The following is a 14,349-nucleotide window of genomic DNA, read 5'->3' as shown; positions in this document are numbered from 1 at the left end:
TCTTGCTATCTGAGTTTGATATAGTATATGTAAGTTAGAAGGCCATCAAGGGGAGTGCGATAGCAGATTTCTTGGCTAGCAGAGCTTTAGAAGATTATGAGCCTCTGGACTTTGATTTCCCGAATGAAGATTTGATGTATGTGGCAAATGCTGAAGAGAATCCCCAAGAAAATCATTCTTGGAAATTAAACTTTGACGGAGCATCGAATGCGTTAGGCAATGGGATTGGGGCAATCCTGGTGTCTCCGAATAGAGATTATCATCCTTTTACCAGTAAATTGGACTTTGATTGCACTAATAACATGGCTGAGTATGAAGCTTGCATCATGGGTATACGGGCAGCCAAAGAGCGAGAAATTAAGACATTAGAAGTGTACGGAGACTCAGTATTGGTAATATACCAACTAAGAGGGGAATGGGAGACAAGAGACCCTAAGTTGATCCGTTATCGGAGATTGATTCTGGAATTGATCGAAGAGTTTGACAACATTACCTTTTGTTATCTCCCATGGGAAGAAAATCAGATGGCTGACGCTCTTGCTACTTTGGCTTCCATGATTAAAATGAATCAGTTGGATGACATGAAACCCATTCAAATTAGTATTTATGAGATCCCGGCCTACTGTTACAACATTGAAGAAATAGAGAATGATAATCGTCCCTGGCACCAAGATATATTACTATATGTGAAAAATCGCGAATATCCTAATCAGGCAACAGAGAATGATAAGAGGACATTGAGGAGATTAGCTATTGACTGTGTCTTAGATGGAGAGATCCTATACAAAAGAGGAAATGATCGAGTACTGTTGAGATGCGTGGACGCTGTAGAGGCTAAGGAAATTTTAGAAGAAGTCCATGAGGGTGTTTGTGGAACGCACGCCAATGGATTCACAATGGCTAGACAGATCATGAGATTTGGATATTACTGGTCCACCATGAAAAGAGATTGCATCAATCATGCCAAGAAATGCCATAAATGCCAAATTTACGGGGATAAAATGCAATCGCCTCATTCACCTCTTCATATTATGACTTCTCCATGGCCTTTCTCCATGTGGGGTATGGACGTCATTGGACCAATATCACCGAAGGCTTCTAATGGACATCGTTTCATTTTTGTGGTTATTGACTATTTCACTAAGTGGGTAGAAGCAGCCTCATATGCTAATGTCACGAAGTCAACAGTTAGTAAGTTTTTGAAGAAAGAGATCATATGTCGATATGGAATGCCTGAAAGAATCATATCTGACGATGCGCTGAATCTGAATAACAGCACAATAGCGGAAGTCTGTAGTCAGTTCAACATTAGACACCATAATTCGTCACCGTATCGTCCAAAAATGAATGGTGTAGTAGAGGCGACAAATAAAAATATTAAGAAGATTGTGGCGAAGATGGCTGAAACTTACAAGGATTGGTATGAGAAGTTACCATTCGCTCTTCTGGCTTACTGAACATCTGCCAGGACTTCTACTAGGGCAATACCTTTTTATTTGGTTTATGGAATGGAGGCAATTTTACCTATTGAGGTTGAAATTCCTTCTCTCCGGGTATTGGCTGAGCTAAAGTTGGATGAGGCCGAATGGATCCAATCTCGGTATGATCAGTTGAACCTGATTGAAGAGAAAAGACTAAAAGCTATTCGTCATGGTCAAATGTATTAGAAGCGAATGATGCAAACTTATAATAAGAAGGTTCGTCTTAGAGAATTTCATGAGGGAGATTTGGTTTTGAAAAAGATCCTCCCTTTACAAAAAGATTTCAGAGGGAAATTGATGCCGAACTGGGAAGGACCTTATGTTGTGAAAAAGGCTTTTTCTAGAGGCGCTTTGATTTTGAGTGAAATGGATGGAAAAAATCTTCCGAATCCTGTAAATTCAGATTCGGTCAAGAAATATTTCACTTGAATGAAGGAAGGAAGGAGTCAAAGTGAAAACCCATGAAGGGTGCTCTGATTTCCTAAAAAAAAAGAAAAAAAAAGATGGAGAGGCCAAGGGGAAAACCCGAAAAGGGCGCACTGAGACTAAATGGGGTTTGAGTTGAAAACCCAAAAAAGACGGCCCAAACACTATCAGATTGGGGTATATGGTGATCCTGCTACACTTAAGTCAACAAGGAAAGGATAGACGATGTTTTGGGGGCATCGACAAAGTGCCCCTAAACACATGTTAAATTTAGGATGGTTCTTGGTTTGCGCGGATGAGTTCAAGCGGCGATATCCAAGGCACCTAGTCTTCATATAACTTGTACCGAGTTTGTTTTTTCTTGTAAATACTTTATTCTTTGATGTTCTTGAATACTTTTTTTCTTTTCAAGGCACTTGCTATCAATAAATTCCTTTTCTATTATTCGAGTTATCCCTTGAATTAATTCATTTTTAGTCAATATTTTGATCTTTGAGCAAGCATGTGGAATTAGAATAATGATTAATGGACTAAAAAACTTTCACAAAAGAAGTTTTACATATTACTCTTGGAATTTCTAAATAGTTTAGTAACCAGAAGCAGGACTATTTGTTTAGAACGCACCAGGTTTAAAAGTCTAAGAAGGAAAAAGACTAAATTAAGACTGTTCTTTCAGACTTTGTTGTCTAAATACTGAATGAGATGACAAGAAGTCTTGATTGGTGACAAAGCTCTAATTACCAAGGAGTAGGAAGAAATTCCCTCTAGAAGGAAAACTCTTCATTTGTGCATGAGCATTTGGTATGACACCTTGAGATTGGTGCAAAAGAGTTTCATGATCTACATCCTTGAATTACGATAAGAGAGGATTGAGAAGAGTCAAATTTTCCTACCATTGGGTCACAGTGGAAGGAGGATGGTCAAATTCTGCGTCCTAATGGATTGAGTTTTGAAGTTCACAATGGGGGCAATTTGATTAAGTGTTTATTTGGAGATGACAACCAAGCAGAGGGCGTCAGCAATAAAAACCTTAATAAACTTTAAATGGTAACTTGAGTGGTAATTCTCGAAAAATGACATTCTGTATTCATTCAAATGTCATTCATACATGTCTAGTTAGGAGCATTGAATTCATTTTGATCATAACATCCTAATCACTAGGCATAATTAAGTTCATAGAATAGATTTTTACAGGTCATGTTCCTTAGAGAATAGATCGGTAGCCAGTAATCCTATCTCCCTGAAGTTGCAGTGGAGTGGGTTAAAAATCACAGATCTTATCTCTCTGAAGTTGCAGAGAGCAGATTGCATCTAGTCTTATCTCTCTGAAGTTGCAGTGGAGCAGACTAAGCAAACAAGTCTTATCCTCCTAAAGTTGCAGTGAGGCAGACTGAAGATGGCAAATCTTATCTCCTTGAAGTTGCAGTGGAGCGGATTAAAACCTTGGATCTTATCTCTCTAAAGTTGCAGAGAGTAGATCGCATTTAGTCTTATCTCCCTGAAGTTGCAGTGGAGCAGACTAAGTAAGCAAGTCTTATTCTCCTGAAGTTGCAGTGAGGTAGACTGAAGATGGCAAATCTTATCTCCCTGAAGTTGCAGTGAAGCAAATTAAAGCCGATAATCCTATCTCCCTGAAGTTGTAGTGGATCGGATTAAAACCTTGGATCTTATCTCTCTGAGTTGTAGAGAGCAGACCGCATTTAGTCTTATCTTCCTGAAGTTGCAGTGGAGCAGACTAAATAAGCAAGTCTTATTCTCCTGAAGTTGCAGTGAGGCAGACTGAAGATGGCAAATCTTATCTTCTTGAAGTTGCAGTGTAGCAGATTAAAGCCGATAATCCTATCTCCCTGAAGTTGCAGTGGAGCGGATTAAAATCTTGGATCTTATCTCTCTGAAGTTGCAGAAAGCATATCGCATCTAGTCTTATCTCCTTGAAGTTGCAGTGGAGCAGACTAAGTAAACAAGTCTTATCCTCCTGAAGTTGCAGTGCGACAGACTGAATGAACAAATCCTGTCTCCCTAAAGTTATAGTGGAGTGGATTAGAATGATGAGTCTTATCTCTCTGAAGTTGCAGCAGAGTAGATCACATCAAATTCATCTTTAAGTGACAACAGATTAAGTTGAAGCTATGAAGTTGCAGTGAAGTAGATTGGAGCATTAGTTCCAATACTTCTGGAGATGCAGTAGGAAGGAATGAAGCTATTTGAAGAAGAAGAATACCAAGGTCCAGCACGACCGGGTAAAATTGGGTATTTTTAAAGTCTTTGCTCCGTTTCCGTTACATAATAACGAGCAAAGAGGGGCAGCTGTAATACCTAAATTTTACCCGGCCTTTAATAAGCAAAAATAACAGTAAAAGTTCAGTGTTTTTTTTACAAGTCCAAAACAAAATTGGTTGGCCCAGAATACAATGCCCAAGAAATGAAGCAGAGGCCTGAAACTTAGTGGCCCAAAACAGGTTTCTAAGCTTCAGCCGCCGCAACTCTAATCTTCCACGTAGGCCGAATCTCCATGGATCTTCACCTGCACATCAAAGAAAAACAAAAATGGAAAGCGAATCAAAGATTTGCAAATCAAATAATGAAACAGATTTGTTTCTTCTTTAGATTTATTTCATTCGGCTATAAAATAGCCATTGTAACACTGTAACAAGGACCCCGAATTTTGAAAATAAAATAAAAATATATTATTTTTAGAGAGCAAATAAATCGATCAAAGGTTGTTACTTACAATTTTTATTTATTTTCTACTGTTATATTTATATTTATTTTATCATTTATATACATACAAATAAAATAAATAAGAGAAAAGGGAGAAACAACCTATTTTTTTGAGCCCAAATCGCCGTAAACGGCTGAGGAAGTCATCTTTGAGGAAAGACGGCCAGAAACCGAAAGGTTTCTTGGGCTTTTGAGGGTTTTTGGCTTACCTTTTGGAGTTTTTTAACCCAGATTTGGGCTTAGAGGGGCCTAAGGAATAGAATAGGGGATTTTCCCCTTTTTCGGCCACCGCAGACGGCGGTGCCAGCACCGAAGATTAGCGGTCAGCGTGGTGGCCGGTGATCGGCCGATGACCGGGCCTTAGGCCGGTGCCTGGAGGAAAGGGGAGAATGAAATTTTTGAAGATTGTTTGGCTTAAATAGCCTAGTGAAACGGCGCCGTTTCACTTGGCCTCCCCAGATGCCAAAACGGTGTCGTTTTGAGGAGGCCGACCCGACTCTGACCCGACCCGGCCTAGGATCCGCGTGTTTTATACGGAGGGCAAATTGCGCTTTTAACCCTCCGCCTTTTTAATATTTTACAATTAAGTTTTTTTTTTAAATTTTTTTAATTCGCCCTTTAATTTGTTTTCGATTTCAATTTGGCCCTACTTGAACGACGCCGTTTTAGTGGAGAAGGGAAAATTTTCCTTCCAGCCCCTCTATGTAATTCGCGCGTTTAATTTAGTCCTTTGGGCTTTAATTATTTACGGATTTCCCCAGATTTTTTTATTTGCAGTTCAATTTAGTCCTTTTTTAATATTTATCTGAAGATTAATTAATTTTAATAGTTTTTTTATTATATATTTTTCATATTTTTCATATGTAATTATTTTTTTAAATCTATATACATATATATTTTTGTACATATTTATATATTTTTTCAACTAATATTTTTCTCATATTTATATATATACACATATTTTATTTATTTTGATAATATAGATATTATATATATATATTTTACATGTAAATCATATGTATATTTTTTAAACTTCATAATTTCAACGTGTATATTATATACCTTCTATTCTTTATTTATTTGGTTTGCTTTCTTCATTCGCTATTTAATTGTGTTTAAATTTATTTATTTATTCATTTGGTATTTTGGCATGTCATGGATTATTGTTTTTAATTCCATTTATTTATTTGTTTATATTATTTTTATGCCATCGTTAAAATTATTATCATTGTATTTATTACTATTGTATTTGTTATCACGATATTTGCACATATAATATAACATTACATCATCTTTTACTCAAACTTAAAAATAGAAAATTTTCAAAATTGAGATAATGCTCGTATTTAGGATTTTCAAGGAAATTGAGCCCTGACGTATTGGGTTTCGATTTTCTTCGTTAAATCTAACAATCGAGCATTTCTCTTTAATCAAAAAATAAGAACTCATTATTGGGAATTCAACACGTTGTGTCCTAACGTATTGGATGTGACACATTGGTTTCTCGAAATGAAGATTTTTTCTAAAAATAATAAAGGAAATATTCCGAGTTTGGGATTTTGGAGGAATTGTGCCCTAACGTATTGGGCTACGATTTCTTAAATCTTGAATAAATGGATATTCTTTTAAATTTTTATTATACGAGTATTCTGGCCTAATTCATTTTTGAGGAAATTAGAGTGTCGTGCCCTAACGCATTGGGTGTGGCATTTTGTTTCTCTGAAATGATAAGGGTCTTAATACGTAATGTTTTTAAGTTTTTGCTAAGGATTATATTTTTCAAATTTTCGACATTAAGATATTAATTAATTAACTAGGTACCGATTTTTGGGCGTAATGAGGGTGCTAATCCTTCCTCATACGTAACCGACTCCCGGGCCCGTTTTTCTAAAATTCGTAGACCAAAGTTGTTTTTAGGTGACCCAATCACACCTTAATAAAAGATTGGTGGCGACTCCCAAATTTTCCCATTTTCATCGACAACTAATTTTTGTTTTTTTCCAAAAATAAAAAGGGTTTCGACAACCTTCTCCTCATTGTTACCCAGTATCAACAACTTACAACAATTCTAATACAATTAATTATTACAAACATTGGATCAGATAATAAACTTATGGATTAATTTAACTTTCAAGTAACTATGGAGCCAAAATAAATACCCAAGATTTCAAAATTTACCTCAACTTCTTTCATTGGTCAGAAACAATAAATTGCTGGATAACAAATATCTTTGTAAGATTATATTCTTGAGTAAAAATATAATAAAGTGATTTTCAATGTATATATTTATATAAAATATCAAATTAAATTTATAGAAAGAGGCTAGAATTTAAAGCCTTGGCAATTGGTGTAATATATACGCGAATTAAATTCACATTTATTTATGTAATGTTAAGAGAAGGGAAGAAGATGACAGATTTTAAACTCTTAACAAAAAATTTTAATCATTTTACAAATTTGTCTTCGCAAGCTTTCAAAAGAGATGGAACTGAATTTTATTTCTCATAAATGATGATGATGATGATGATAATCAACTCTACCTTATTCGATTTGGATGTTTTTTTTTGGATTATCAATATAATAAAACAACTCTAATAAAGGAGTATAGGCTTGTTTTTGCTTCCTGAAAATATTTGTTATTTTTATTTTAGAAATTAAAAATACGTTTGATAAATAAAAATAAAATCAAAATCAATTTTAAATCTTTCACTCATACATGTTTTATTGAATGCTTTTTTTTTTCAAGAAAACGAAAAGATTTTCGTTTCCTAAAACCAGGTGAAGTCTACTTTTGTATTTTTAAAAAGTTGTGACTGTTCTCCTCAAAATCCTCCATTAAAAGCACAATGTACCTAGTTGTAAAATTTTATCTCTTTAATTTGTGGAATACCATATTTTAGGTTTAATGCTTACTTCAGTCCCTAAAGTATATTATTTTCCCACTTTGGTACTTAAAGGTTTTTTTGTCCATTTTAATCTCTAATGTTATTCAACATTCCTAGTTAAGTTTCTAACTTTATCAAACATTTCCAATCCAATCATTTGAACTTTAAAAACTAACTGGGATATCCAACTAATTATAATTATCACGTGGCATACATCAATGCCACAATAATACCATCATAAGGAAAAATCTAAAAACTTTAAAAATATAAAAATGCAAAAATAATAAAATGATAAATATATATTTAAAAAATTAAAATATGTTAGAATTTTAAAAAAAATGTAAAAAAACTATATAAAATATTAGAAATTGTAAAAATTGTAAAAGAAATTATAAAATCATATTATTAAATATTTTATAAATTGTTGTAACTTAATAGAGTGTACCTTCTCTAATCACATGTAAAATATTAAAAATTGATTTAAAACTTGTATATCATAAAACAATCAATTTTATAAGATAATATTTTAAAAATATTTTAATAAAATTGAATAAATTTTGTATCAAAATTTTAATATTTTAAAATACATCTATTTTAGTTTTTATTAGTGTTATGAGCAAAATTTTTATTTGACTCGGCTCTGTATTTAATGTTTGGAGTAAGCTTCTTTCATACATCTTCGCACATGCTCTTTTTATTTTATACCAAATTTCTTTAAAATGGTCAAACACTTGACGATAGTTCTGAAGATACTAATCTAGAGACAAATAATTTGTATTGAGATAGTAAAATTATTTGAAGTAATTAAAATATTATTTAAATTATTATTTAATTGAAATAAAATTATTTTTCATTGTTTAAATAATTTAGAAAAATCAAATTTATTACCTAAAAGATCTACCAATTATAAATTTCAATTGATTGATTTATAAAGCAATTATCGTATGCGATATCCTTCCAAGAAACAACCATCTCAAGTTCAAGCTCTTAGCAAGTTGTGATTTATAAAATTTTAAAAGTATTAAAATTCCTAACATATATTAAAAAATTTGTATTTTTTCTATTTTTCTATTCTTTTGTAATTTTATAAATTTGTTCTGTTTTAAATAATTTTAATAATTTTGTAAAAATTTTCTATTCTTTTTCATTTCTAAGTTTTTCCAATGATGATATCACTATGACATCATCATATGAAATGTGGCAATATATGATTAGCTGGATAGCTCAACCGTTAGTTTTTCATGTCTAGAGGACTAACTTGTGAATACCTGATAACTTTAGGGATTAAAGTGAAACAGAAAAAATTAAAGACCAAACTAAAAAAAAAAACTATTTAAGAACTAAAGTGTGTATTAATTTTGTTTTTTATTACACATGATAATGAGTTGTATAAGTGTGCTTATTTAAAAAAGAAAAAGAAAAAGAAAAGAGAAGAAACCCTCATGAGTTCCATTTTGTTTATTCCAAAATTTGATGGTTGATGCCACTCCCTCCTATTTGCTTTTAGAATAATTACTTTGATAATAATAATGAGCCTCACATTTTTGATTAAATTTGAGGATGGATTAGGTTTGGACTGGACTAACTTCTGGGATCCTTCAATCTAATTTCATCCCATTCAAATTATTATTTGAAGATAAATGTTGTAGAATAACAATCAAAAGTGAGGATGCACTGCAAGGTCAAAATCATAATTAAAATGAAACAATAAATTAGTGACTCCTTTAAAGATACGGAAAGTTGTCCATGTTTTTGGAAATGGCAAAGAGATACGTTTTTTTATTATTAATTTTTGTTAACTTTTAGTGTTTGATAAGTAATGGTTGGCAATGGTAATGCATGATGATGCAAAGTCATGTGCTTAACCATCCCCATTCCCCACTAAAGCTCTGAACCAATCCTTAATTAAAACTGTGCTTTTGAAGTGGTATTATATCATCATCAGACAATGCTTCACTTCGGCCACAAGACATCATGTGTTGCACCAAATTTTATTTTACAAGACACCATGTAAGTACATTAAGAAGAGTCCAAATAACATTAGCATCATGCATACATTTATACTCCCTATATCTTTCATAAAGCGGTTTATCATCTATCAATTCCTTAAACCATTATTAGAGCATGGGAAGAGAAAAACTAATGATGTAATCCGTAAATAATTCCTCCTTTTGGGGGGGGGGGTGGAGAAGAGCTTTCCTTATTCAATAAGGGCGTAAAGATGAACCGACTATGCCCGTTTCGTTCGCCTTCCAACTTCAAGTGCCAATTCCGTATCAATTTTGAGTGATATATCAAGTGCTGTCACAGAATGCGTGAGTGCACCGCTGCAAACACCCAAGGGTTAGAAACAGTACGACATACCAAGAGTTTTAGTACCAAGTTGGTTAATAACTTAGGCTAACATTTCCATAAAAATGTCAGAAAGTTCTAAACAACTTCCTACAGAATGAACCCTCTTATACTATTTGAAACAAAGTGGCTTGCATAGTTTCTCAACATTTTGAAGTTCTATATACAACTAAAATGTGGATCCGTCGAGTGTGTATCAATATCAGTCATAATTTTTTGAAAGAAAAACAAAACCCAATAATGAGAAATCATGGATTTGAAATCCACGCTTCCTCCTACATCTCTAATTGATATAGTTTGTCATGCATTTCAAATGTTGGTAAATCCATATGCTTTTGATAAAGTTCAAATTTGATGCCTAACCCCCATATCTATTTGAATTGGTGCAATGGATAACTTAGTGATAAATAGTTCCATTAAAATAAACTCAACTGTCTAAATGCAAAAGAATAGACCGTTGGTGTAAGAATAGCCCCTGCATTTTATAATAGAACTTTTAATGATTCAAAGAAATTTATCAACTTCTGTAGCTATAGAGACATGCTCCCCTAATGGTGCCAAAGAAAGTAGTAGCATAGCCTAATTACCAGCAATGGGGCCCGTTCTCACTCATTTGAGTGCCCTTGTTAAATATTAGGATATTTGATGCTTGCACGTATATACATTTATATATCTGTCTAGGAAAGTGATATCTGTTTATCTTTATACTGAATTCTGGCACTTCTCAATACCACTAGAACCAGTTTTAGAAGTAAAATAAACCCAGTGAGAGGATGATAAGATTTTTCCAGGACAATCACCTCCATGGGTCAGCTAAAGTTCAGTAACTCAGAATTTTTCTGTTTACTAGAAGAATATACATTACGAAATAAAAAACTTGCACTGCCTTACCTGGATACGTAGGTAACTCCAGTTTGTCCGATTTTATGTACGGTTTTAAGAGTAACATTTCCGGATGCCTACCACAATGAAATAGATACATCACTTACAAACATCAGAAAAGTTCAAAGTAGAACATTAAAAGAGAAGTTACCATGTAAAACTATAGATGGCATTTGACAACTACACGAGCAAGAATGCCAAGGTAAATCACCAAAAACAAATTACAATTTAGAAATTGTTAGAAAAATTTAAGTAGCAAGAGCTTTCATATAAATCTTTTTTGTATAATTTGCTCATGTTTCACATATTTAAAGACCAAAACAGCAAGAAAATAGAGTGAATCATTGCGCCACACACCCCTCCATGACCCTCAAATAAAGAAAATGAAAGAACAAGCATCTGATAAGTAACACATCACTTCAGCAGGAGTAATTTATTCGCAATACCTTCTTGCAAAGTCTGCAGGCACTAAATAAATGAACTGAGAAGTACACGATAAAATCATGATTCATGAGATACCTCTGTCTCAAATTTCCCATTGATTAGCTCCACAGCCTCTTTAAGCATAGACATATCAACATCTCCATTTGGAAGAGGTATAACCATATTATCCAACATTATCCGGGTCAATGAAGTCTTCATTTGTGATGCGTACTGCAATACTTCCTTTACTTCCACAAGCGTCCGGGTCTCAACCTTCAAAAAGACATTGTGAACATATCTGTTACAGTTGCCACAATGCAACGACAGATTAATTCATTTTCACACACACTCACAGACACACATGCAGAGAGAAGAGAACCACTCCAAAGCATTGCAAATTAAGAAGCAAGCTGTATTTGATCACAAAATTCCAGTTGAATATATTTTTCGGCAATGCTTCGAATTTCAGAACAGAGAGTTGAATCATGTAACAGGATACATGATTTACCACACAGAAATTAACAGATTTGTACCCAATTCTGTTCAACTAGTCCACTGCACAAAATTTTAATTGACTATATTTTTAACATATGCAGAAATTACCTCAACTTCCATTTGAAGATTTTCCCGCTCTAAATACTGGTCAACAGATCTAAGGGCATTGCTGATTCCCCCAGCTATTGATATATGATTATCCTTTATCAACACCATATCAAACAAACCCAGTCTATGATTTCTTCCTCCACCAATTAGTACCTACAGAAAGAAAATTTCAACAATATCAACCGAAGGCATAAGAGAAGGAACCAACAGTAAGATCAAGGAAATGATCTTACCGCCCACTTGTCCACCAAACGTAAGCCTGGAGCTGTTTTTCTTGTCTCTAAGATGTATGCAGGGTATGCAGCATCAGCCATTGCCTGCAGGAACAATTAACATTCTAAAACACTTTTCTACCCTCAAAAAGTTACTGCAATGATAAGCTTTTGCTAGGTGTTTTGTTTCTTTAGTATAGTTATTGAACATGCATGCTATAATTTGCAATTCATGACTGAATTCATAGATTAAAATAGTTGACTAAATAATGACATAAACAGTTGATGAATCTTATTTGTCAGTAAAATTTATACTCATCCACCATATTGTTTTGCATTCAATCCACAGCAATCTAAAATGAAACATAAGCAGTTTGGGTTTTCCTATTGCCATCCTGTCATCTGCCCTATATGATAAATCAAGATTTGTTTGATTACAACAAAGAAACATAGCTATGATTATGAGAACTCTTTTGTTTACTTCATTTACAAAATTCAAAGAAATGGAAGCACCTTAGTTAGTGTAGCTATACCACTCATCCGCTGCATAAAGTTGAGAGCTATTCTTTCCGCTACAACAATGCTGTGTGCTCTTCCTATATGGAGAGAGTGTGTAATTTTAGTAGGGCCTTCTTGTAAAAATTTAAGAAACCTCCTTATTGACTTACCATAAACTTTTCCAAACTGCAGTCCCTTGCAAACATAATCTCCATCCTTTCGAGACCACTCCACCTGATACCAAAATGTACAAAAGATGGAGTGTGTGGTCCAAGCACAAAAACTATAAAGATGATCCAAAGACAGAAAATGCAGTTCTTTACCTTCAAAGAAGGATCAACCTCTTGAAACACCATCTCTGCAAGTGCAATGCCAGCAATGATACCATCCTCCTTTGCCAAAAAACAGGCTTCCACTTCCATGTCAACTGGAATGGTGGCCATACAAGTTACATCCCCTGCAAATGAACCCAAATGAAACATAATGTAGAAAAAAAAAAGAGAGATTTAACTGAATATTTGAACCCTCTTCACCAAAACCTTTAGCTCATCATTATGAACTTAGGGGAGCTAAGATTATGAAATATGAAAGCACTGATAACGGAAACATCATAAAAGCAAGGAAGAACATTGTCAACTAAAAAAAAAAGATAGCTAAACCTCGATTTCCAGCATCTTCAGCAAGGGCAAGTTTAATGATGCCATTTAAATCATATGTAGGGTGTGAAGGAGGCTTTATTGCCATGGCTTCCAACGACAGTCCAGCATGTGTAGTGTGAGCAGCAGCCATTCTAACACCACGCCTACAACTATGGACCAATAAAATCAGGCTCAACCAACTGCTAAACAAAAAGGGCATTCTATAATTAAAAGAATAAAAAAAGAAGAAAACAATTTACCTTGAAGTTGAACACCAATCAGGCAAAACTATTGAGGAAAAAGAAAGAATTCCAGACATGAAATGTCTCTGTGTTAAGCTCTTGTAGCCCAGTGAGCTTTCTGATATTACCTGCTAACAGATACCACTCAGTAACAGCCCAGAAGTGTCAGAAAACTATATGGGAAATTGCTACCCGAAGCAACAGAATTAAAACAAAATAGTAGATGTTTTGAAGGCCACCCAGCAGTGTTTTAGATTAAGAATATCGACCCATACAGTTATTCTAGCCAAAAAAAAAAATTTAAAAAAAGAAGAAGAAAAGAACATGAAAACAAGATAAATAGGTGGATTGAAGGTTACTACCTTACTGGTAACTGATATATGGAGAACCCAATTTTCGGAATTTGGCACTGCTTGCCCAATACCCTTCTCCTTAACCCCAACAGTATAAACCCAAAAAGCAATTATACTTTTTTTTTTTCTTGGGGAGGGGGTGGATTGAAGGTTACTACCTTACTGGTAACTGATATATGGGGATATTTTACCATAATATTACAAAAATAATAAAAAAATTCTAAAATAATATAAGTTTTTTATTATTTACCAAAATAATAAAAAAAGTTAAAAAAAAAAAACATACTGAAGAAGCGCCTGCCACATGCGGCACCTTTGGTGCCTGTGGTAGAGGCGGTACCAATTGTTTATATTTTGACCCTTTATTTATATTTTTTTCTCGGATTTTATTATTTTTAAAAAATATACTATTTTTAAATTTTTAAAATTTTAAATTATTTTAGTACATTATATTTGAAATGTATTAATTTACTGTATTTTAAATAAATTAAAAAACTCTTATTTCGCCTACATATTCATATTTTTCTAGGATTTTATTACTTTTAAAAAATACTATTTTAAATTTTTATTTTACATTATTTTAGTACATTATATTTGAAATGTATTAATTTAGTGTGTTTTTAAATAAATTAA

At 33.5% G+C, this 14,349-nt stretch overlaps 1 protein-coding gene across 3 annotated transcripts; it reads right to left on the bottom strand.

The window, feature by feature from the left end:
* Nucleotides 1–9,470: 9,470 nt before the first annotated feature.
* Nucleotides 9,471–13,890, bottom strand: LOC105785720 (quinolinate phosphoribosyltransferase [decarboxylating] 1a). Of its 3 annotated transcripts, none has more exons than XM_012611847.2 (11): nucleotides 13,875–13,890; nucleotides 13,382–13,491; nucleotides 13,143–13,291; nucleotides 12,807–12,940; nucleotides 12,654–12,717; nucleotides 12,499–12,581; nucleotides 12,007–12,090; nucleotides 11,774–11,926; nucleotides 11,267–11,443; nucleotides 10,757–10,824; nucleotides 9,471–9,840 (listed from the first exon to the last, which is right to left on the bottom strand). In XM_012611847.2, the coding sequence occupies exons 2-11, from the start codon at nucleotides 13,438–13,440 to the stop codon at nucleotides 9,744–9,746; spliced, it is 1,068 nt and encodes a 355-aa protein (XP_012467301.1). In that variant the 5' UTR covers nucleotides 13,441–13,491; nucleotides 13,875–13,890; the 3' UTR covers nucleotides 9,471–9,743. The 3 variants fall into 3 exon arrangements, with proteins under 3 accessions (XP_012467301.1, XP_012467300.1, XP_012467298.1); XM_012611846.2 differs by lacking the exon at nucleotides 13,875–13,890 and adding an exon at nucleotides 13,726–13,858 and having other exon boundaries at nucleotides 13,382–13,494; XM_012611844.2 differs by lacking the exon at nucleotides 13,875–13,890 and adding an exon at nucleotides 13,726–13,854.
* Nucleotides 13,891–14,349: the final 459 nt, after the last annotated feature.

This window comes from Gossypium raimondii, chromosome 1 (assembly GCF_025698545.1).
Source record: "Gossypium raimondii isolate GPD5lz chromosome 1, ASM2569854v1, whole genome shotgun sequence".
NCBI lineage: Eukaryota > Viridiplantae > Streptophyta > Magnoliopsida > Malvales > Malvaceae > Gossypium > Gossypium raimondii.
The sequence above is the reverse complement of the archived record's forward strand: the minus strand, read 5'-3'. Positions and strand labels throughout refer to the sequence as shown.

Bases quoted from the DNA above. Each gene is read 5' to 3' on its own strand.
- LOC105785720 (XM_012611847.2), bottom strand. From the start codon at position 13,440: ATGTCTGGAATTCTTTCTTTTTCCTCAATAGTTTTGCCTGATTGGTGT. The intron at 13,292-13,381 runs GTAAATTGTTTT...ATTGGTCCATAG, and splicing joins GATTGGTGTTCAACTTCAAG to TTGTAGGCGTGGTGTTAGAA. The intron at 11,927-12,006 runs GTAAGATCATTT...TTCTTTCTGTAG, and splicing joins GTTTGGTGGACAAGTGGGCG to GTACTAATTGGTGGAGGAAG.